Source organism: Sylvia atricapilla, chromosome Z (genome assembly GCF_009819655.1).
Source record: "Sylvia atricapilla isolate bSylAtr1 chromosome Z, bSylAtr1.pri, whole genome shotgun sequence".
NCBI classification, from domain to species: domain Eukaryota; kingdom Metazoa; phylum Chordata; class Aves; order Passeriformes; family Sylviidae; genus Sylvia; species Sylvia atricapilla.
In genome coordinates, this window is record NC_089174.1 from 43,689,091 (window position 1) to 43,713,111 (window position 24,021).

The following is a 24,021-nucleotide window of genomic DNA, read 5'->3' on the forward strand; positions in this document are numbered from 1 at the left end:
TTTCCTCTTCTTTCTGCCTCTCTCTCCTCAGTGTTTTGTGCTCATGCTTTACCTCTTGTGCATGTGCATTTTGTCTCTTTTGTGTGTGTGCTTTGCCACTCTTGTCTCCCTCATATGCATTTTGCAGCTTTGTCTTTTATGCTTTGCAGTCAGTGTGTCTATTTAGGCATTTTATTCTCCTACTCTCTCTTTCTGTAGTGTCTAATATTCTCCTCTCTCATGCATTTCCATCTTCAGTTTTTCTCTCCTTGCACTTTGTCTCACTGCAACTTTCTGTCTCTGATTATCTCCCTTGTGTCACTTGCTGTACTGCTGTCAGCCTCACTGTACTTTTCTCATTGGCTTACTCTCTCTCCTTTTCAATCACACCACCCAACCATTCTTCTCCCTCCTGAACTTTCCATCTCTGCATCTCTTTTTGCCTCCCTCTTCCCCATCAATCTATCTCTCTTTGGCCTCTGTCCTCTTGCTTCATCTCTTCTGTTCTGTCTCCTGTCTTTCCACCTCCTTGAGATGGGCTTTTCCTCTCTCATTTGTGTCCCTGCCCTGCAGCTTTTCTTGTCTTCCAGACATGTTTTTCCTCCCACTCACTTCATTTCCTGCATGTTTTTTCCCATGCTTGCATTTTTACATTCTCCCTTGCTTTGCGTCTTTCACTTTCTCTATTCCTCATGTGCTTTCCTGCATCTCTGACACATTTTCGCATGCACTTTCCCTCCCTTCCATGCTTTCACTCCCTTCCTTGTGTTTTCCCTACACTGCTCGGTATTTCTTGCTCTCAGCATCCCACTGCCTTATTTCTCTATCCATCTGTCTCTTTGACTTTTTCTTTGTCTTAGATATGTTTTCTCTCCCTCATCTTCTCACAAATGACCTCCCAGTTTCACTCTTATTTTTCATCTCTTTGTGCAGCTTCTGCCTTTGTCTCTGCTTGTCTTAGGCTTTCTCTGGACTCCTCTCTGCCTTCCACTTGTCTCTCTCCTTCCCTGTTTTCCATCTTAGCAGTGTGCTTTTTTCAGTCAGTTCTCTCTTACCTCTCAACCTTTGCCTCCCTCTTGGCCATGTTGCCCCCTTCCCAAAGAAAGTCTGCCTCCTTCTTGTAGATGTGCTTTCTGCCTCATCTGTCTATTAAGGGCAAGAGGATTCTAGCCCATGAATTAGCAGGACTCTTTTGGTGGACTTTGAACTAGGTAAAAAGAGGGAAAGGGATGCAACTAGACTCTCCAGAAACAAGCCCTCTGGTGGTAAGCCAGAGTCGGGTGAAATCAGCAGTCCAGTTGAAGTGTATGTACACACTAATGCACACAGCATTGTAACAAACAAGAGGAGCTGGAAGCCATGGTACAGCAGGAAAGCTATGACCTTGTTGCCATCACAGAAACATGGTGTGGTGACTTGAGATTAATGATGATAGGGTTGAGCACTAATGGGTAAGAATCAGGGAAAGGCCAACAAAACTGACATCCTGTTGAAAGTCTGTTATAAACCACCCAACCAGGAAGAAGAGGTGGATGAATTATTCTATAAGCAGCTGGAGGATATTTCAAGATTTCCAACTCTTGTTCTTGTAGATGACTTTAACCTGCAGATACCTGCTGAGAACTCAGCACAGCAGAGAAGAGGCCGACTATGAGGTTCTTAGAGTATATGGAGGACAACTTCTTGTCACAGCTGGTGAGCGAGCCTGCCAGGGGAGGGACAATGCTAGTAGACCTCCTATTTGCAAACAGAGAAGGGCTGGTGGGAGATGTGGTTGTTGGAGGCTGTCTGGGGCACAGTGATGATGAAATTTAAGTTTTCAGTATTTGGTGAAGCAGAGAGGGGCATCAATAAAACTTTCAAACTGAACTTCCAGAGGGCAAACTTTGGCCTATTCAAGAGACTTACTTGGAGAGTTCCTTGGGAAGCAGCCCTTAAAAACAAAGGGATCCAGGACAAATGGGACATACTTCAAAACAGAAATCCAGAAGGCACTGGAGCAGACTGTCCCTATGTGCCAAAAGATAAGTCATCAGGGAAGACAACTAGCCTGGGTTCTAGCAAAGAACTTCTGAAGAAACTAAGGAAAAGAAAGATGGTGTATCACCTTTGGAAGGAGGGTCAGGTATCTCAGGAAATGTTTAAGAGAGCTGCTAATCACATAGGAAAAAAATTGGGGTGCCAAAAGCCCAGCCAGAACTCAATCTGACCACTTCTGGGAAGGACAATAAAATATATTTTTATAATTACAGTAATGGGAAAAGGTGGGGCAAGGATAACTTCAATTCTCTATTAAACGTGGGAGGGAATTTAGTAACTAAAGATGAGGAGAAAGCAGAGGTACTTAACATCTCCTTTGCCTCAGTTTTCAGCAGAAAGACAGTTTGTCCTCAGGACAACTATCCTTGTGGGTTGGCAGATGGTGTCAGGGAGCAGAATGGTCTCCCCGTTATCCAGGAGGGGGCAGTCAGAGAACTGCTGAGACACTTGGATGTTCATGAATCTATGGAACCAGATGGGATCCATCCCAGGGTGATGAGGGAGCTGGCAGATGAGCTTGTGAAGCTGCTCTCCATCATTTACCAGCAGTCCTGGCTCACTGGTGAGGTTCCAGATGACTGGATGTTGGCAAATGTGACACCCATCCACAAGAAGGGCAGGAAGGAAAATCCAGGACACTACAGACCTGTCAGCCTGACCTCAGTACCTGACAAGATTATGGCACAGATCATCTTGAGTGTGGTCACATGGCACCTACAGGATGACCCAGGGCTCAGATGCAGCCAGCATGGATTTAAAAGGGGCAGGTCCTGCCTGGTCAGCCTGATCTTTTATGAAGAGGTGACTTGCCTGGTGGATGAAGGGAAGGCTATGGATTTTGTTCTTTGGACTTCAGCAAGGCCTTTGACACTGTCTCTCACAGCATCCTCCTGGAAAAGCTGGCAGCCCACAGCTTGGACAGGAGCTGGGTTAAGAACTGGCTGGATGGCCAGGCCCAGAGACTGGAGGTGAATGGTGCTGCATCCAGATCGGGGCTAGTCACTAAGTGGAGCCCCCCAACGGTCTGTGTTGGGACCAGTCCTGTTTAACACCTTCACTGATGATCTGGACAAGGGGATCAAGTCCACCATCAGTAAATTTGCAGATGACACCAAGCTGGGAGCAAGCATTGCTCTGTTACAGGGTAGGAAGGCTCTCCAGAGGGACCTGAACAGGCTGGATGAGTGTACTGAATCCAACAATATGAAGTTTAGCAAGTTCAAGTGCCAGGTCTGAGACTTAAGTCACAACAACCCCTTGCAGCACCACAGGCTGGAGCCGGTGTGGCTGGACAGTGCCCAGGAGAAAAGGGATCTGGGGGTACTGGTCAATAACTGACTGAGCAGGAGCCAGAAGTGTGCCCAGGTGGCCAAGAAGGCCAAAGGCATCCTGGCCTGGATCAGGCATGGTGTGGCCAGCAGGAAGAGGGAGGTCATTCTTCCCCTGTACTCAACACTGGTTAGTCCACACCTCAAGTGCTGTGTCCAGTTCTGGGCCCCTCAATTTAGGAAGAACGTTGAAATGCTCAAATGTGTCCAGAGGAGGGCAACAAGGCTGGTGAAGGTCCTGGAACACAAGCCCTTTCAGGCAACTGAGGTTGTTTAGCATGGAAAAAAGGAGGCTCAGGGGAGACCTTATCACTCTCTGCAACTGCCTGAAAGGTGATTGTAGCTAGGTGGGGGCTGACCTCTTCTCCCAGGCAACAGCTGAGAGAATGAGAGAACACAGTCTTAAGCTGCTCCAGAGGAAGTTTAGGTTAGACATTAGGAAAAAAATCTTCACTGAAAGAGTGATTGGGCGCTGGAATTGTCTGCCCATGGGGGTGGCGAAGTCACTGTCCCTGGAGGTGTTTAAAAAAGGACTGGACATGGCTCTCAGTGCCATGGTTTAGTTGATGAGGAGGTGTCAGGTCATAGGTTGGACTTGGTGTCAGGTCAGAGGTCTCTTCCAACCTAGTTCATTCTGTAATTTTCAGTAAGTATCCTTCTCTTTTCCCTTTGTTATCCCTTTCTCTTTGTCTCTATCATTTGCCCCTTAGCCTCAGGCATGCTTCTCCTCCTTTGATGTGCTTGTTCTCCTCTTTCCTCACAGATTCCTCTCTCAAGCATTTCCATTGTCTTGGTCACCCCATCTGACATGATTCATCTCTTTTGTGCACTGTACCTGCTGTGCTCCTGTCTTGCCTCATTCAGGTGCTTGTCTGCTCTTGTGGATTTGCTTCACCTCTCTGGTGCAGTTGCATTCTCTGGCATACTTGTCCACTTCCCGATGTTATTTGCTACTTGCTCCTGCTTTGCTGATGTGATTTCCCTCACACCTGTGCTTTCAGTCTCTTAGGTTCTGTTCTTCTTTCTCTTACATCTTACAGTGGGATGCCTTACATCCCACTCTCACTGGTCCCTTCTCCCCTACTAGTGCTTGCCAGCATTCTCCCTTCCCTTTCCTTCTCTCCCTTTATTGTCCCACATACATTCTTTTTTAATTGGCACACTTGTTCACATGTCTCCTTCATTCCATCTCCTTCATTCCATGTCTCTTTCATGAATCTCACTTCTCTATCTTCTTCCTCAGACATGCCTTTCCTCACTCTTTCTAGTGTTTTCTCTCTTACTTTCACTATGCCTTTCTTGTTTGGCATTTCTCTTGTGCCTTTGCTGTCCTATTTGTTTATTCTTTCTCAGGTGGTTCCCTGTCTCATGTCTGTTCTAATCACTTCATATCACTTCCCTCTCTCTTGTGTGCTTCATCTCTTTTTCATGCACTTCTCTCTTGTGATTTTATTTTCCTCTTCCATTTTCACCTGATTTTTTCCTCCCTCCGCTTACTGGCATCCGTGTTTGCTTTGCCTTTCTGACGCTTTGCCTCTTTCCCTCTTCTTCACTTCTAGCTTTTTTTTCCTTGCACTTTTTTTTCCACAGGTTTCCCACACACTTTTCCTCTCTCTGTGCCCTTTACCCATGTGTAGTGCACCTTGTGCCTGTCTGTCTCAACAGCCTCCCTCTCACATGCATCCTCCACACTTCGATGTGTTTCCCCTCTCACATGAATTCTTGTCATGCTTACATTATCTCCCATGCGTGCTTTTCCTTGCTTGCTGTTCTCATTCTCTGGCACTCCTCTCTCTCACATGTATTACTATTCTCCTTTCTGTGTCTTCCTCCCTCTCTTGCATGCTTTCTGTCTCACAAAATTACCCTTCCTGTTTGCACTTTCAATACCGCTTGTGCTGTCTTGTCTAGTGTCATTGTACCCTCTCTCTTGCTGTCACTATCCCTTTGTCTTGCTCCATCTCTTTTTCTCTAGCTTTCTCTCTCTCCTCATTCCCTTTCTTATTGTCCTCAGTTCTCCCTCACCTCCCTCTTTCTTCAACTCCCACCCTCTCTGTCACTTGCCTCGTCTTTCTCATACACTTTCCCAGCAGTATATTATTTGCTTCCCTTTCACCTGCCAGGTCTCTCTGTCATGTGCTTCGCCTGAACTTTGCATGGTTTACTGATGTCATGTTCTGCTCATCTTGCTCTTTCTCACACCCCTTCCGCATCTTCACCTCATCTATATTTCCATTGTCACACACATCTTCCCTCATGCTGTCATTCAGTTTTATTGTCTGGTTTTTGTCTTGGACGTGCACTTTGTGTCTGCTTTCTAATGCTTTGCTTCCGTTTCATGTTTTTTCTTTCCCTTGTGCTTTATTGTTTTCTTTTTTATCTTGTGTCGAGTCTTTCTCTCTCACTAACCTCCTCTCTCATGCTTTCCCACCTTTCTCATATTTTTCCTCTTGGATTTCCCTTTCACTTGTGCTTCCAGTCTCTGGCTTATGCTTTCCCCCTCTAGCTTGCTACCTCCCTCTCTATTGCTCTCTGTCCTTGTCCCAGTTGCTGCCCTTCACACTTCTCTAGCTGTACATCTCTTACAGTATGTTTCCCTCTCTGTCATATGCTCTTACTGATGTCCTCAATGTTCATGCCCTCTCTCTTGAGTGTACATTTTCTCTCTTGGATGCACTTTGACCCCTTCTCTTGCCTTCTGTCTCTTGCTTGCATGCCTTCACTCATTTGTGTGTTGTCTTTCTCTTGCACACCCTTCCTCTCCATGGCTTTGCTCTTCTCTGCCCCCCTTTCTTGCATGGTTGTACAAGGCACAGAGTTCTCCTCTCCTCTGTTTGTACTTCCTCTCTTACTCTTAACTGTCATTTTCCCGTGCGCTTTTTGAGTTTTATTATCTCTTCTTGCTTTCCCTTCTCCCTTCTCTATTTCTCTTCCTGGTTTTCCTTCCCTCTTGCACATGATTTCCTGTTTTTCTCCATCTTCCCCACACTCATCTCTCTATCATGTGGTCTCGTTTTGCCACTTTTTAGTTTTCTCCCTTGCATGCTTCATGTCACTCACTCACTTGCACTTTAGCTCCAGCACATGCTGTCACTCTTGGTTGTGCTTCTTGGTGTCTCTCACTCAGTAGCACTCCTCTCACTCTCTACTTGCTAGTTCCCCCTCTTTTTGCATTCCTCTCCTCTATAATTTAATTCATCTTGCTGCCCCCTCACTTTCCCTCCAAAATGCACCCTAACACTCCATCTCTTGTTTCCTTACTCTTCTTGCCTCTCATGCACCTTGGCACTCGCTGGCATACACAGGTTCTGTCACTCCCACATGCTTCTTCCCCATCAGTCTGTCTCTCCTGGGGTCTTTCCCTCTACCTTGCACTTGCTTCACACCTCTCTGGACATCCCTTCCCTCCCACCCACTATACCCTTGGCTTCCCCTATCTGACATCTTTCACCCTGTTACCCTCTTTTACTTTTTCACGCACTTCCCTCTATCACTTTCTTGCTTGCTTTCTCACACTTGCCTTACAGGGCTTCCCTTTCTACCATGCTTTTCTTGGCTCCTGCTCTTCTGCATATGCACTTCCCTATCCCCATTGCATTCCTTACATTTTTTTTTCCTTGTGGGTTGTCTCACACATTTCTCTTTTATACTGTATTTTCTTTAATGCTTTCTCTTGACCACATTTAGTTTCAGTTGAACAGTATCCCAGTATATCAGTCTCTCTTGCTTGTATTTTTCTAGTTTCATGCACACTGTCTTTTTATTACCTGTGCCATCACTTGCTTTTTCACTTTTCCTCTTCTCTTTTGTTCATGCTTTCTGTCTCTCTTTCACACATTCCATCCCTGTTAATTTTTATACTTATTATTTTTATACTTACTATTTTTTATTTTTATACTTTCCTTTTAAGTTCAGTTCCTACAGTACTCTCTCTCTCTCATGCCTTTACTTTGTTGCATGTGCTTCTCCTTTGGTCTACTACTACTACTACTTCCTACTACTAAGGTAGTTTTCCTTGCTTGCCCTTGTATACTTTTCTCCCTTGTGTATGCTTCTCCTCCCTTTCTGCCTTACACTCTTACTGTTGGTTTCCCCACCTTTCAAGTTTTTACTCCCTTGCATGCATGCTTTCCTTCTCTCTCTATAGTGTGTCACCCTTCTTCTGCATGTATTTTTCCTCCCCATCTCACAGTCTTCTGCTTGCTCTCTACTGATTATTCTTACCCTTTTGTTCTTGCTTTTACTCTCCCTCTCTAGGGCACTGTTGTGGTTTGAAAACAAACCAAGTGGGAGGCTCTAAGTCAGAAATAAAATTTAATGAGAAGAAAAGGAAAATAAAATAGAATAAAATAAAATAAATACAAAAAGAAAAACCAGTGACAGAGTCAGAATACAGCTTGATCAGGGTAATGGAAACAGTCCAGACGAGGTGGTCTTCCTGAAACAGAAATCTTGTAGAAAGGTCTGGTAGTTCCGGTCCTCTGGGAATCCAGTGGGTGAGGGCTGCTTTTACTGTCCCAAATTCCAGCTTATATCGAGGTGAGAATGCTTGGCTCCTCCCCATGGGCGGAGCATCTCACAATGGGATGATGAGTCATGGAAGAGAGCCTTAATGGCCCATTAAGGAGAGAGATAACTCCCGGAGGGAGTTATCTCTGAGTCATGCAAAAGGCATTGATGGGCCATTAACTGAAGATGTTGATAGAATACATCTTAAACTACAACCCAGGACAATCCACCCCTTATTCTATTACCATCTACAACATGCCTAAATCAATACATTCTTACAGATGAATGCATATATACATACAGAATGAAACCTTACACACTGCTCTCACTTAAAATTAAGTCTCCCTGTGGTACACAACAGGTTTCTCCGTCTTTCTGCATTACCCACCGAGTGTAGCCAGGTCCTTGAGCAAAAACAATCCCATGGACGGGTCTGCCTTTGCCTGAAGTGGGATTAATCCAAACACTCTTTCCTAAAATGCCCTTCATGTGTACCACAGGTACTTTGTCTCCATCCACTGTGTGTAAGGGTTCAGACTGGGCAGGACCACCTCGATTGATAGACCCCCGGGTGTTGACCATCTATGTGGCTTTGGCCAAGTTTAGTTTCCAATTCTTGAAGGTTCCTCCACCAAGTGCCTTCAGGGCAGTCTTTAATAGTCCATTGCACCGTTCAACTTTCCCGGCAGCTGGTGCATGATAAGGAATGTGGTATATCCATTCAATACCATGTTCTCTAGCCCAGGTATTTATAAGGTTGTTCTTGAAATGAGTCCCATTGTCCGACTCAATTCTCTCAGGGGTGCCATGTCTCCACAGGATTTGTTTTTCAAGGCCCAGGATGGTGTTCCGGGCAGTGGCATGAGGCACAGCGTGGGTTTCCAGCTATCCAGTGGTGACTTCTACTATGGTCAGCACGTACCGCTTTCCTTGGCGTGTTTGGGGAAGGGTGATATAGTCAATTTACCAGGCTTCCCCGTACCTGTACTTCAGCCATCATCCACCATACCACAGAGGCTTCATTCGCTTTGCCTGTTTGATTGCAGCGCAGGTTTCACAGCTGTGGATGACCTGTGAGATGCTGTCCTTAGTGAGGTCCACCCCTCGGTCACGGGCCCATCGATATGTTGCATCTCTTCCCTGATGACCAGAGGCATCATGGGCCCAACGAGCTAGGAATAATTCTCCCTTGTGCTGCCAATCTAGATCCACTTGTGATATTTTCACCTTGGCAGCTTTGTCTACCTGCTCGTTGTTGCGATGCTCCTCATTAGCCCGGCTTTTGGGTATATGTGCATCTACATGTCGAACCTTCACGGTCAGCCTCTCTACTCGGGCAGCGATGTCTTGCCAAATGTCAGCGGCCCAGATGGGTTTTCCTCTGCGCTGCCAATTCGCCTTTTTCCAGCGATTCAGCCATCCCCACAGAGCATTAGCTATCATCCATGAGTCAGTGTAGAGATAGAGCCTCGGCCATTTTTCTCGTTCAGCAATTTCTAAAGCCAGCTGGACAGCTCTAAGCTCTGCAACTTGACTCGATCCACCTTGTCCCTCGGTAGCTTGTGCAACTTGTCGTGTGGGGCTCCATGCTGCAGCTTTCCATTTCCGGTTAGCTCCTACAATTCGGCAGGAGCCATCAGTGAACAGAGCATATCGTCTTTCAGTCTCCGGTAGCTCATTATATGGTGGGGCTTCTTCAGCACATGTTACTTATTTTTCTCTTTCTTCTTCTTCAGATGATAATCCAAAAGTTTCACCTTCCGGCCAGTTCGTTATAACTTCCAGAATCCCAGGGCGATTTGGGTTTCCAATGCGGGCGCGCTGTGTAATGAGGGCAATCCATTTGCTCCATGTGGTATCGGTGGCATGATGTGTGGAAGGAACCTTTCCCTTAAACATCCACCCCAGCACTGGCAGTCGGGGTGCCAAAAGCAGCTGTGTTTCAGTGCCAATCACTTCTGAGGCAGCTTGAACTCCTTCATAGGCGGCCAAGATCTCCTTCTCTGTGGGAGTGTAGTTGGCTTCGGAGCCTCTGTAGCTTCTGCTCCAGAATCCCAATGGTCGGCCTCGAGTCTCCCCAGGCACTTTCTGCCAAAGGCTCCAAGACAAACCATTGTTTCCAGCTGCGGAGTAAAGCACATTCCTCAAATCTGGTCCCGTCCTGACTGGGCCCAGGGCTACTGCGTGAGCAATCTCTTGCTTGATTTGAACAAAAGTTTGTTGCTGTTCAGGGCCCCAGTGGAAATCTTTCTTCTTGCAGGTCACCAAGTAGAGAGGGCTCACGATTTGACTGTACTCAGGAATGTGCATCCTCCAAAAGCCTATGGCACCTAGGAAAGCTTGTGTTTCCTTTTTGTTGGTAGGTGCAGACATGGCTGTGATCTTGTTGATTATCTCTGTGGGGATTTGGCGACGACCATCTTGCTATTTGACCCCCAAGAACTGGATTTCTTGAGCTGGTCCTTTAACCTTGCTTCTTTTAATGGCAAAACCAGCTTTCAGCAGAATTTGGATAATTTCCTCTCCTTTCTTGAAGACCTCCTCTGGTGTATTCCCCCATATGATGATGTCATCAATGTACTGCAGATGCTCTGGAGCCTCACCCTTTTCCAGTGCAGATTGGATCAGTCCATGGCAGATGGTGGGGCTGTGTTTCCACCCCTGGGGCAGTCGGTTCCAGGTGTACTGCACGCCCCTCCAGGTGAAGGCAAACTGAGGTCTGCACTCCGCTGCCAAAGGAATGGAGAAGAAGGCGTTGGCGATATCAATGGTTGCATACCACTTTGCTGCTTTGGACTCCAGCTCGTACTGAAGCTCTAACATGTCTGGCACAGCAGTGCTCAGTGGTGGTGTGACTTCATTCAGACCACGGTAATCCACCATCAGTCTCCATTCTCCACTGGACTTACGCACCGGCCAAATTGGGCTGTTGAAAGGTGAACGGGCCTTACTGACCACCCCTTGGCTTTCCAGTTTACGGATCATCTCAGGTATGGGAATCACAGAGTCTCTGTCTGTGCGGTATTGCCGACGGTGTACTGTTGCTGTGGCAATTGGTACTTGTTGTTCTTCTACTTTCAGCAGTCCCACAGCAGAGGGGTCATCTGAGAGACCAGGCAAAGTATTCAACTGTCTGATGTCTTCTTTCACTACTGCGGCTATCCCAAAAGCCCAACGATATCTTTTTGGATCTTTGAAATATCCATTCCTGAGACAGTCTATGCTGAGGATGCATGGGGCCTCTGGGCCAGTTGCGATAGGGTGTTTCTGCCACTCGTTTCCCGTTAAACTCACTTCGGCCTCTAATACAGTCAGTTCCTGGGACCCTCCTGTTACTCCTGTAATAGAAATGGATTCTGTTCTTACATACCTTGATGGCATCATGGTACATTGGGCCCCAGTATCAACCAATGCCGTATATTTTTGTGGGTCAGATGTGCCAGGCCATCGGATCCACACAGTCCAGTAGATCCGATTGTCCCTTTCCTCTTCCTGGCTAGAGGCAGGCCCCCCCTATTCCTGGTCATCGCATACGCTGTTCTCTTCCTGTAAATGTGTTGCTGAGGTTCTTTCAAGAGGATCAGTCATATCATCATTCCTGTACCGGCTGGAGTTCTGTGCACGAGAGACCGGAGCAACACTGATTCTAGATGAGCTTTTTGTGGTAGGCATTTCTCTTTTCAGTTCACGTACCCGGGCTGCTAAGGAGGAGGTGGGTTTTCCATCCCACTTCTTCATATCTTCTCCATGCTCCCGAAGAAAAGACCAAAGGTTACCTCGGGGTGTGTATCCTCATTCCTTGGCTGGGGGATGCCGGCTCCTAATCGCAGAGATTCTCGTCGGCTCTGGTGAGATATTGTAAATTTCTTCCTTAAGTTCTTTTTTCAGTTTCTGATGGCCTTCTTCAGTTAAGTTCCTGACTTGCTCAGCCAGTCTTGTTTCCACAGATGAGACATGGGCACGAACTGGGGCGGTGACAGTGTCCTCGTAAATCCTTAGTTTATTAGCCAGGACACCCACCTTGTCCTCACCTTCTCTCCATTGCAGTGTTGCCAGGTAACGTGAGTACATCTCTGGTCCAAGCCGTGCAAATCTCAACCACATCTGTGATGTGCACTGGACATCATCTGGGCTCTTAGGAAATCTCTCATCTTCTGCAAAAATGGTCTCCAGCACAGCCAATTCCCTTAGGCATCGGATACCTTGTTCTATTGTGTTCCATTTTCCTTGGTGCACTAGGAGGTTTTCTTTACAAAGGTATCTGTCTTTCACACTTGTTAGCAGTTGCTGCCAGAGGCTGAGAGTTTCTTGGGTTTTTCCAATTCCCTGGTCAATGACCACATCGCGGGACAGTGATCCCAGTTGCCTGGCCTCAGTTCCATCCAGAATGGTGTCATTGGCTGCAGCATCCCAGATGCGGAGCAGCCAGGTGAGGATGGACTCGTTGGTCTGACGGGTGAATTCCCTTCGCAGGTCACGCAGCTCACCCAGAGATAGAGAGCGGGTGATGATCTCTGTTTCTGTCTCTTCAGCTGAGTGCGAAGGTCCTGCTCCATCCTCGTCAGTCGCTATGCGGACTGATTTGCTCCTTGATTTCTTCTTCTGAGCGGTGGCAACTGCTACTGGTTTAGGCTGTTCCGGTTCAGTGACGGTTTGTGTGGAGATGCTGACAGCACTTTTGGTTCCTTTCTCCTCTGTAACAGTCTGTGTAGTCGTTGATGTTATTGCTTTGCTTCTTTTTACCTCTTCTACTTCTTTAAGAACATGCTCCAACACACCATGCAGTGTTTTGATTCTAAACATGGTGCTTAGAAAACAAACAAAACAGAGAAAACAAAGCAGGACTAACAAGAACATCAAGCTGTCCTTGGCATCCAGAGGGTACTCAATATTTTCAAAAACTGCTGTGTCCTTCCTGAAAAGCTGGAAAAAATCATTCTTTACTCCTCCCCACAGGGGCTGGGTGAGATTGTTGAGGCTCCAGACGTAGCATCCTAGACTAGAACAAGAATACAAAACTGGGTATATATTCTGAATAATGTTCATTGCCTCAGATTTTATCAAGCAATGGACATAATAGACCAGTAAAGCAATTTTAATACCATATCCTGGTCTACGCAGGAGTATTAAGGCCGGCAGATAGTGCCCCACGTTCGGAAAAATATAGAGAGATAGGTATAAGACACATGTAAGCATGTTGGGCATCATAACAGACAGGTGTCTTCTTCAATAAAATTGTAATTTCTGACTTTTCTTATTGCCTCTGCCTCACGTTGGGCGCCAAAAATATGTTGTGGTTTGAAAACAAACCAAGTGGGAGGCTCTAAGTCAGAAATAAAATTTAATGAGAAGAAAAGGAAAATAAAATAGAATAAAATAAAATAAATACAAAAAGAAAAACCAGTGACAGAGTCAGAATACAACTTGATCAGGGTGATGGAAACAGTCCAGACGAGGTGGTCTTCCTGAAACAGAAATCTTGTAGAAAGGTCTGGTAGTTCCGGTCCTCTGGGAATCCAGTGGGTGAGGGCTGCTTCTACTGTCCCAAATCCCAGCTTATATCGAGGTGAGAATGCTTGGCTCCTCCCCATGGGCGGAGCATCTCACAATGGGATGATGAGTCATGGAAGAGAGCCTTAATGGCCCATTAAGGAGAGAGCTAACTCCCGGAGGGAGTTATCTCTGAGTCATGCAGAAGGCATTGATGGGCCATTAACTGAAGATGGTGATAGAATACATCTTAAACTACAACCCAGGACAGGCACACTTTCCCTCCCTTATGCAGCCGTTTTCCTCCTTTCCTGTGCTGACTTGGAAATTTCCTCTTTCATTGTGTACCTTCCTGTTTTGTCACATGCTTGTGATCTTCCACGTGTGAATTCCTAATAAAAATATCTTCTGCATAAATTCCCTGTCATTTTTTCATCCATTTTCACCAGACTTTCTCGTCTTGGATGCCTTTTCATTCTTTCTGCTGCACCCTTCCTCTCTCTTGTGCACACACTCTCTCATTTTCTCTCTGGCTTCCCCTTGTGCTCACACCCACAGACATGTTCAGTGTGTGTCCCTGATATGCTTTCTTTCCTTTCTCCTGTTGTTTTTCATCTTTCTCTCATTCTTTCCAAATTTCTCTCATGTGCTTTCTCTTCCTCAGTTTCCTGCTCTATCGTGTGACAGGTTCTTTCACTTTCCCATACACACTTTACCTCTTGTTTGCTCAAGTGTCCCTTGTCTCTACTGTGAATATTTATCACTTTTACATTCTCCTGGTCTCTCTCAATCAACCTGTGTTCCCCTCTTGTGCCTATTTCCTCTCTCAAAAAGTTTGCTTCTTGATTGAACATCTATCTGATCCTCTTTCAGTCCATGTTGCATGCTTTCTCTTCCTTCCTGTCATAAAAAGTTTCCTTTCCTCGCTTACATCCAGATCCTTACCTCTGTCTCTTCTTCTCTCAGACGCTCTTCATACTTTCCAATAATGTATTGATTTCTCTTCCCCACTCTCTCCCTCTCCTAACCAGCTTTCTGTCATGCAATGTTCCTTTAATGTGTGAGCTTTACCTTCCTCCCTGGCACACAATACATGTCTGTCTTGTACCATCACTCCCTCCTTGATGTATTTTCCTGCCCATTCTTCTTACAATTTCTTTCTTTAAGGCACATTTACCCTTTCTCTGTCAAGTGCCATATTACAATTGCTGTCTCATCATGCTTTCCCTTTTTTCTTTGCCTATTTTTCTGCTCTCTCTGACCTCTCCCCTCTCCCCTGGACATGCACATGTCTTGCATATCACACATCTCACTTTTTATCTGCCTTACACTTTAACAGTCACACTTTCCCTTCTTACATGCTTCCTCTGTGTCAGACTTGATGGGTATCTCATGTTTACCCCTTCTACTTTCTGTCTTGCATTCTTCCCACCGCATGCATGTGCTGCCTAACGCTCTCTCATGTGTCTGCTTTATAGTTTCTTACAGATTTTGTGTAATTCTGCTCTCTTGTGTATTCTTTCCCTTAATTTTGAGCACTTTTCTTACACATGCACACAGTGTCTCTTTCTCTTACATGAAATTTTCTTCTTTTTCCTTCTTGTGCTCCCTCTCTCTTGTGCCTCTTCTTTCTGTCAAACTCTTTCCTTCTTCTTGCATATGAGTGCTTTCCTCTCTCCTGTACGCATCCTCTTTTGCTTCTGTTTCTTTCTGCCCTGGGCATTTTTATGTCTTTCTCATGCAATTTTCGTTCTTTACCTCATGTCATGCTCGCTGTCATACCTGCTCCCTCTTTCTTGTGTCCTTCTCTCCTGTTTGCTCTCTCTCAATCTCTGCCTATGCTTGTCATTTCCCTCTCACTCTTCTTTCCATCTTTCTTGCTCTTTTATTTTTGCGTTTCTTCCCTTTGCTTTTCTTCCCTTTTTCCTGACTCACTTTATTCCCTTCTCACTCTTTTCCATCTTTTTTTTTTTTTTTCCTCTCCCAATCCTGCTCTGGCTCTCTTTGCCCTGCTATTTATGTTTCCTTGGATCTCAGTCAGTCTGTCTATCCCACATGCTCCTTTTGAAATCTCTGAAATTCTCATTCTCACTTTCCTTTTCTCCTTTTCATATTTTGTTGTCCTTGCTTGCTCCTTCTGTCATTTCTGTTCCTCTTTTGTCCCCTCTTTTTTAATTCTATTTTCTCTTTTCTTTCTTCCTCAGTCCCCTCATTACTCTCACACTCCCTCTGCTGAGTCCTTGTCTTTCCCAATGTCATGCTACCCACAGCCTTCCATTCTTTTCCTTGCCTCAGTCTGTCTTCCTATGTGTCCCTCTCTCCCTTTTCTCTGTGCTCCCTTCTTTCTCAGCCTCTGCTTCTATGGCATCTCTCCCCCTGCCAACCTTTGCTCATTTAACTTTCCCTCTCTCCCTCCAATGCCCTTCCTCCACCCACTCTCTTGCACAGTTTCTCCTCTTTCCTTATCTTTTTTCATTTGCACATGTATTTTCCTTCAGGCACATTTTTTCTGCCTTTGTATTTGCCTCCCTCCCTCCCTCCCTCCCTCCCTCCTTCCCCATACTCAAAGTGCAAATTAACATCTGCAGTCTTCTGAAAGTTGTGTACTGTCTGTTTACATTTTCTGTCTCAGAGCCATTACAATTACAGTATCACCAAAACTATTGCATGAAAAATCATGTGCTGATTTGTCTGTCTTCTCAGCTAGGATACAGAGAGGATGAGGGTCTGCAGCTATTAAATCAAGGTATCTTCATCAAAAATCAGATTGGTCTTGCAATTAATTACTTTCTGAGATGAAACCATTTTTGTTCACTGTTCCTTTTACACTTAATGATATTAGCAGTGTCTCATCCTTTGCAGACATCTTAGGGTATGGGTTTACAGATCATGCTGTAATCCATTTTGTTTCCCAGAGAAAGTATGTGGGGCTCTACAGTCTTTATCCTAGTGCTGAGTATTGTTCTTAAAAGTAGTTTACACAAAGCTGAATTACCAACACTCCTATAAACTTGTGGAAGTAAAAAGTGTGCATGACACTTGGATTTAGTAAGTGTCTGTGTTATCCCTGTGTAATCCCAGAAGACATCTCATTGCACCACCAGGAATAAAGAGTCTCTGAAAATGAATATGCTGTGCGTTGTGCTAGAAAAAGCTGTGAAGAAAATTTGGAGCAATATTCTGATACAATGCATGAAGTATACATAGTGCACTGAAAAAATTATCCCATCCTCCCTTTCTCTTTGATACTTTGCATATTCTGCCTCTTTATTCTGAAACAGATTGGAGCATAGTACCAACTTTGTTTCCTCTCTTAAATTAGCAAGAGCTGCATGATGATGGTGGACTCTGAGTAGTTAATGCTGCTTCTCAAGCAGAAGTAGAGTCATTCAGGAGAACTCTGCTGGAAAGAGAGGGTCATATTTGTAGGCCTTTGCTTACATTGATAGTAACAATCTTTCTAGATGTAACCTGTACTTTTGCTGGTGTAGGCCTAGTCCTATAGTCTTAGTCCTGCTATTAGAAGTTTTTTCATTTTTTGCCATTAGTTTTCTGTTCTCTTCTGTTGCATGGCCAACATAACTGCATGGTTCTGGTAGCTGTGGATAGGACTGTACATGACATACTGTCATTCTGTGTTTGTCTAGGATTTTTCTATCTTCTCACACCTTTTCTTGAAGTTAACAAATCCTTTTTGAATGTGTGTGTTACTGGGATAGGAGGAGTATTTTGAGGAGAGAGCTGTTATTTTATTTAAGTCACAAGTTTAAAAATAGTTACTGTAGTGGAAAAATACAAGAAAGAATTAACTCTGCCCTCAGTGCAGAAGAGTGAGCATTGCTTCACAAAACCACAGAACACCCCAGGTTGGAGATCCTTAAAAGATTATCTGGTTCAGCCTTTTCTGGGAACAGGCGCCTCCATGAGATCATTTAGCATGCTGTCCAGTCTTGTTTTGAAAATCCTCAGTGATGAGGACACTACCAGATCCCTGGCAAGATTGTAACTATGATTAATTGTCCTCACTATAAAACATGTATTTCTTAGTCTGAGATGAAATGTCTCCCAGTGCAACTTGTACCCATTGCTTTATGTTTTCTACATGTACCACCTGGTGAAGAGAGCACCTCCATCCTTTGTTGCCATCTTTAAGTAATTAAGTACACAAACGCTGTGATGAAGTCTCCCTGAGCCTTCTCTGTGAAGAAGAGATTTAACTCCTACTGCCTTATGCTGTAGAGCTCTTTCTTCCTCTCCAGTCCTTCTTGACAGCCCCCCCAGCCTGTCCATGTCTTATTGGAAGGGTGGTGGACCAGAACGGAACATAGTACTACAGGTATGGCCTGACAAGCACTCAGTAAAGTTGGGATAATCACATCTCTCCCTGCTAGTGGTGCCCTTGAGGATGCAGCCCAGGACATGATTTACCTGTTGCTGCAGCAGTGCTCTGTTGACTCATGTTTAGCTTGTTGTCCCCCCGTACCCCCAGATCCCTTTCAGCAACATGTGACTGTTTCCCAGCCACATGCATCCTAGCCCTTAGGCCAGGTGCAGGACTTTGCTCTTGTCTTTGTTAAACTTCATAAAGGTCTTGATAGCCTGACCAGATCTCTCTGTAAGACAGCTCTCCCTTCTAAAGTGTTCACCTCGACATCCATTTTAGTGCCAACAGCGCATTAGTGAAGGTACTTTCAATCCTACCATCTAGACTATTTATGAGAACAGAGAGCAGCTGGGGGCTCAGTAACATTCACTGTGGGACCCTACTTGTAACTGGCTGCCACACTGAGTGAAAAACACAGATCATCACCCATTCTGGTCTTGCTGGCCAGTTTCTTATCCATCCTTAAATAAATTCTGCTTTACCTTTCTAGAAATGTCTTGGGTCACTGCTGATGTGTCTTGTTATACTGGTATATTTTAACCTGTTAAGTTTGAATTTATTTGAATAACTTGGACGCTAACAGTTAGTGTTAATTTTCTTCAGATCCCATCTGTCAATAACAATTGTTGGATGCAATTTTTCTTTACACCTTTAGCTAAGATAAGGAAGAATAACTGTTTGTTTACAAAGATGGGCAGGAAAGACTGCAGAATCACCTTAGGAGAAAATCAGGCTATACATTTCCTTGTTATTCCTTGCATGTATGATGCTAGTGTAAAATGCTTCAGGGTTTTTTCCTGCTGGAAACCTTACAAAGTGTTTAGCAAATTTTGGAAGAATAGTCACAGAAAACTGATGGATGCTAGGCTTAGAAATATTTAGGATTTGTGTTTTACTTGTTAGGATGGTTTGGTTGTACCTTGCTGCAGTAAAATCTGGGCCAGTGCCAACAACAGGAATAGGCTGGTTTGGTTTTGAGGTTTTGGTGTTAAGTGTTGGGATTTTTTTTTGTTGTTGTTGTTGTTTTGGGGTGTTTTTGTCTTTTCTTTTTTAGTTTTTTCTTTTTTTTATTTTTTATTTTTACTTTCTTTTTTTCTTTTTTTTCCTTTTTTTTTTTCTTGTTTTGCTGACATGAAGCTCACAGTGCAACTGATCATGCTAGCAGTGAAAACAGGAAAAAACATTGATACAATTCTGGTTTTCATACTCTTGATGGTGGAATGAAGAGAATTGAAGTTTCAAGTCCTAATAGTTTTTTACAGCTAAATCTTTGTGAGAACCTGCTGAACCCTGTACTACAGTCCACACGTGCTGCAGTCCTCTGTAACCTACTGCCACAGACATGACCTTGCTTGGGTAGTTGTACCTTTCTTACTGGGAAAGAGGCTGCAGAAGGCAGAGGAAAAATCAGTAATCCCCAACTTCCATCATTTCCATGGCAGCAGAATACACTCTACAGCCCTTTGATCTTGCTGGCAGCCACCATTTTTGGCATTTATCCATTGATAGGGTGTGGTGACAAAAATTGTGACTTCATAGCATTAAAAATGTTGCTCTGATGGGTAGTTTCTACCAGAGCTAATAATGTAAATTTCCAAATTTTCAATGGTTCCCTTGGAACTGCTAAAAATATAAAGTGATTTTCCATGACAATGCAGGATTGTGTTCTATAATCTAAAATTGTATTGTAGAATTATACTAAGTGAGAGTGGGACATGTGGGAGAGATGTAGCAAATTTGCTCTTGCTGCCGAACTGATTGATACTTGCTTAGATCAGAGAAATTTCTTACACATTGCAGATACTCTAAGATGTTGGAGGCATTTGGAGTGGTACACAGTTTATTTCTGAGTTCAACCCTTCATTAGTATATATGAGGGAGATGAACAAAATGCCCGGTATTTTTCAGAGGGCACTAAACCCGGAGGTCTTTGGAACTGCAGAGTGCCTTGAAAGAGAAGTGCCAGTTAATACTGTAGAAGATACTAATATGGTAAAAATTGCCTTCAAATAGGCAAATTCAGTATCTCCAGTAGGAGATAACCTAGGCAGTGATATTCAACTAGAAAGGGGGGATGGAAATGGTGCAGGGTAACTTGCATTGAAAGAATTCAGCACATTCATACTGAAACCCTCCAGAAAGAGCCTCCTCCTCAAACTCTAGAAAAGCTACAATACTAGGGTATTCTACCTTCATATACTTCCATGTTTCTGAACTGTTTGATACAGTGTGTTGGAAAAAGGGTTGGAACACTGTAAACACTGTAAAGTGTATTTTAGAATTCCTTGTGGATGCATTTGTAGGACTGTCTGTGGAGATTTTTTGCCTGGTTTTTAAGCTACGAAACTTGTTGCCACCAGCTGCCAAGTATTCTATATAACTAGAAGACATGTTTTCACAAGAAAATAGTTGTTTTTCTTTTTTTTCTTTCTTTCTTTTTTTGGCATCATAATTTTTTCATTTTGCAAGCCTTATATTACTCATCTTAGCAGCACTTTAGAGATGGATTGAGAGGTGAAAGGTTTGTTGATGAAAACATCTACAGTTAGGGTTTAGGATATCCAAAGAAATGGTAAACCTATTAATATAACAGTTTCTTGGGCTTATTTTACTAATTTTTAAATAATTTAAAAGAGACAATTTTTGCTGAAAGACAAGTTCTCTGGACCATACTTAATGTTTGCATTCTAATTACAGCATATTTAGTGATTTTAATCTGTAGTGTTCTTCGATTCAGAACTCTCCAAAAATGTTGTTTTGTCCTGGATCTCACATGAAGTTTGGATATGCTTTGTCATCTGTAATACATATAGATTTCTCCTTCAAGTCCTCGTAAGCTAACTTCCTAGATGAGCTGAGTATGAGAAGGTGAATATTCCTTTTTGTTACTCATGCATTGTGCAGAGACCTTAATAGTGGGCTGCTTGGATCAGAACATGGAGGTAGTGTGCACAGTTTATATATGTCTATGCTCTTCTCCTTTAAGATGCTGAAGAGAGGATTCAGTGGGGACTAGTTACAGGTTGATACTTTAGATGTGTCCCATAGTCTTCCATTATTTTAATTGAAACAGCACTGAAAATTTGCAAGGTTATTCATTACTGGCTGCTCCAGATCATAAACATGAGGATACATGAGTGGCGTCCCACAACCAGCTTTCTTTGTTCTCTTGGTGAATTCATTTGGAGTAACTCAGAAACTGGCTAAACTAGCTGGATTGTCATGGTCATGTTGTCAGTAGCTGCCTGATCCCTGGGTGCTACCTTCCCTGTAGCCTGGAGATGCTGTAGGCACTGTGTCTGTAGAAGCCAAAGTAAGAGGAAAGAATGATGATGTGTGTGAAGAGCTAAGTTGTTGCCTTAGGATCAGGCCAAGTAGGTCTAACTGCTGGTGCTCAGTCATTCCAGTGCTCTGTCCACAGCAATGCATGTTTGAGTACTTTCACCAGCTCTGAGGTAAACCTAAATATTCTGCTGTTGAATCCCACTAACAGTTTAACTTTGTGGATACAGCATGCTTTTGCTGCCCTCTCTAAATTGCATCACTGCATTATACAGTGAAACTGGCCAAGTTTTCCCTCTGAAGGTAGGTATCTGTTGTCTTGAGAGGTGAAGTGAGTGCTGAGAGCTTTCGTAAGTAGAGGTATCCTATAAGTAGAAAACAATTAGCTATTTTTATGATACCAGAATACAGAAATAATTGTGTCATTGACCTAGGGATTCATCTATATGGTCTATCAAGTGCATTTTTTAACACTAGAAAATGTTTTCAAAAATACTTGTTTGTGTGATTGAAAAGCCATTTCCTATGTCTACTCAGTGGTCATCTGACTATTGCAAATACTATTTTTACTGCAAATATTGTTTTAACTCATATCAGCATGGAAACAGCTAAGACTGAGTGAACTGCATTTTGTTTAATCTTTGTCAGCAAAATCAGTTATTAAACATAAAGCTGGTTATGTATACAAGCTCACTGAAGACTAAGATAGTTATGCAGAAGCAGAGTGCAGTCTAGTTCGCTCCCAAGTCTCAGTTTCCTTGGCCAAGCAGCAAGGGAAACAGTTTGCTGTGAACTGAATGTATGATTTTCAGTCATTTATGCCTACTGTTCTTGATTTTAAAACTCTGCTTTCATGACCTGTTCTTCCTTCTACTGAAAGCCTGGGGAATTTAGATCTTGAGTTCACTGGAAAACAGAGCTGTATCTTAGTTATTTTTATTTAAAGAATAAGAAGTTTAATGGTTTATGTAAAATACCTCATTCTGTAGCTTACTTAGTCATAATTAACATCTTGCAGAAGTGCTAGCCATGTTAAATTTTTATTACTTGGAACAAGATTAGAATTAAAAACTGGGAGGAGCAGAACAGATTCTCAGATCAGGATTTTGCTGTTAAACATTTCCACTCTTTGCCAATGTGTTCTCTTGGGAACTGATGATGTAAAATATTTTGATGGGGAGAGGGAAATGTTCGCTTATTATTCCAGTGAAATAGTTTTATCCTTTCTTTTGTCTGAACGGGTAAACATCTGAATTTAGTGTAAGTTAATCTCTGCAGATGCATTTTGGGGAAATTGGACAGGAGCCACCCCAGCGTCACTGCTTTGAGTTGTTACCTCAGGAGAGGGAGGACAATCAAAGTGCAGAAAACCTTTCCACTTCCATTTTCATCTAACTCATGTCACCCACCAAAATACATTAATGTGGCACATTTGGACCATGTAGCTTACACAGGGCAGACATCTCTTGGGATGCAGTGGACCCAGCTGAGCTAAGCATCTGTGACAGGAGTGCAATGTGTCACTCCTGTGAGCCTAAGAATGTGGTATTCTTTGGATAATGTTACGTTACCTTTTTAAAGTTTTCCAGTAGCACAATTTTTATGTTGTTTTGTACAGTGTTGCTGGCTATGGGCAGCAGTGTGCTCTTGACAAGTTTTATGCTTTTGACAGAGGGATCCAAATTCCATCGGATTGTCTGTTGAACAGGTTAGGAAGCTTTGTGAGAAGTGCTGTAGTCTAGTCCTCTCTTCCTCTTAGCATTCAGGTTCTGTGGAACAGCACTGTAAGGCCAACAGGAGACAAAGCTGTCCTGAAACTGCTTAATGGAAACCTTGACAATTTTATACATTAAAGCACAGAATGATCTAAGTGTGAAGTGAATAAAGGTACTGGGCACCTTTATTACAATGACAGTTGCTATGCTTACACTTGTCATACACGTTATAGGGTATATAAAGGTAACAAGAACAAATTTTATTGGTTCATCATTGCATTAATGGTCAGCTTTCTAACACAAGGCGGAGAACTCTGAATACTCCTTGTGTTGTGAAATAATGCCTAAAGAGGGGAGGAACTCCAATGTCTTTTGTAAGTTTGCCTGAGAATGAACTCCTCTGTTTTTGTTACCAGGAATTCTGCAGCAGTGGGTCATGGCTGTTTCTGCTACGCTCTAATGCGCTCAATTCCAGTTGCTGTCTACGTTGTTTTGGTAACAGGTCTGCGCTACCACCTGTTCATATGGAGTGTCTTCTCGCCAAAGCTCCTCTATGAGGGGGTGCATGTCTTCATCACAGCTGCTGTCTGCCTGTTCTTCACAGCAATGGATCAGAACCACTCCTACAAAGTGCAAGACTGAAAATAAGTGTGTGGTGTGTGGTTCTGTGTTGCAATGTCCAGTGTGTGCCACTGGAACAGAAGGAGGAGAATACTGGCTTTAAATTGTTGTGCAGATTTTGAAGAGTAACTTGTTGAAAGAGTTGTTTATTTTAGTCAATATCAGTCTTCTGTTAAAACTGAGTTTGCTTTAAAGATAATGAATTGAAATAAACTGGTTTTACATGGATACCTTTTGTTCTATAGCTGTCATTATAGCACTTTCTAATAAACAGAATGGTGATATTACATGTTTTGTAATTTCTGTGCCTCATGGGCACAGAAAAAACCTTGTGTGGATACAATTTTTTACCTCCTTAGACTATAGAATCCTAAAAATGTGCAGGATTTTTAGGTGCTGTTCACAAGATCCTGAATCCACTAGCCTCAGGTGGTTTTTGTGTTTGTTTTCTTTCTAGTGGATGCATTGAAATTGTTAAATTTTTGTTGTACAAACATCCCAGGTAAGAGAGTTTGTCTGTTTTGCATAGGCAATGAACATTTCTGTTTAAAAGCAGCCTTCTTCTTTGTAGGGTGAGTGCCATCATTATTTGTAATGGACTTTGATCTGCACTTCAGACACTGAATAAGAAACACTTATTGTCAAAGTAATGAATCTTCTATGGAGTCTATTC

General features: G+C 43.5%; 1 protein-coding gene across 4 annotated transcripts in view; it reads left to right on the forward strand.

The window, feature by feature from the left end:
* PIGG (phosphatidylinositol glycan anchor biosynthesis class G (EMM blood group)) overlaps positions 1-23,576 on the forward strand; it is an 89,470-nt gene extending 65,894 nt beyond the window's left edge. For 2 of the 4 annotated variants that reach the window (XR_010745813.1, XR_010745815.1), the window contains one exon: positions 23,144-23,272. Coding sequence is in view for 2 of the 4 variants with exons in the window: in XM_066339261.1 (XP_066195358.1) it covers positions 23,144-23,369 (226 nt within the window). In the remaining 2 variants the exon portion in view is untranslated. Of the gene's footprint in view, positions 1-23,143 lie in introns of all 4 variants that reach the window. The other 2 variants (XM_066339261.1, XM_066339264.1) reach the window with 1 other exon arrangement.
* Positions 23,577-24,021: the final 445 nt, after the last annotated feature.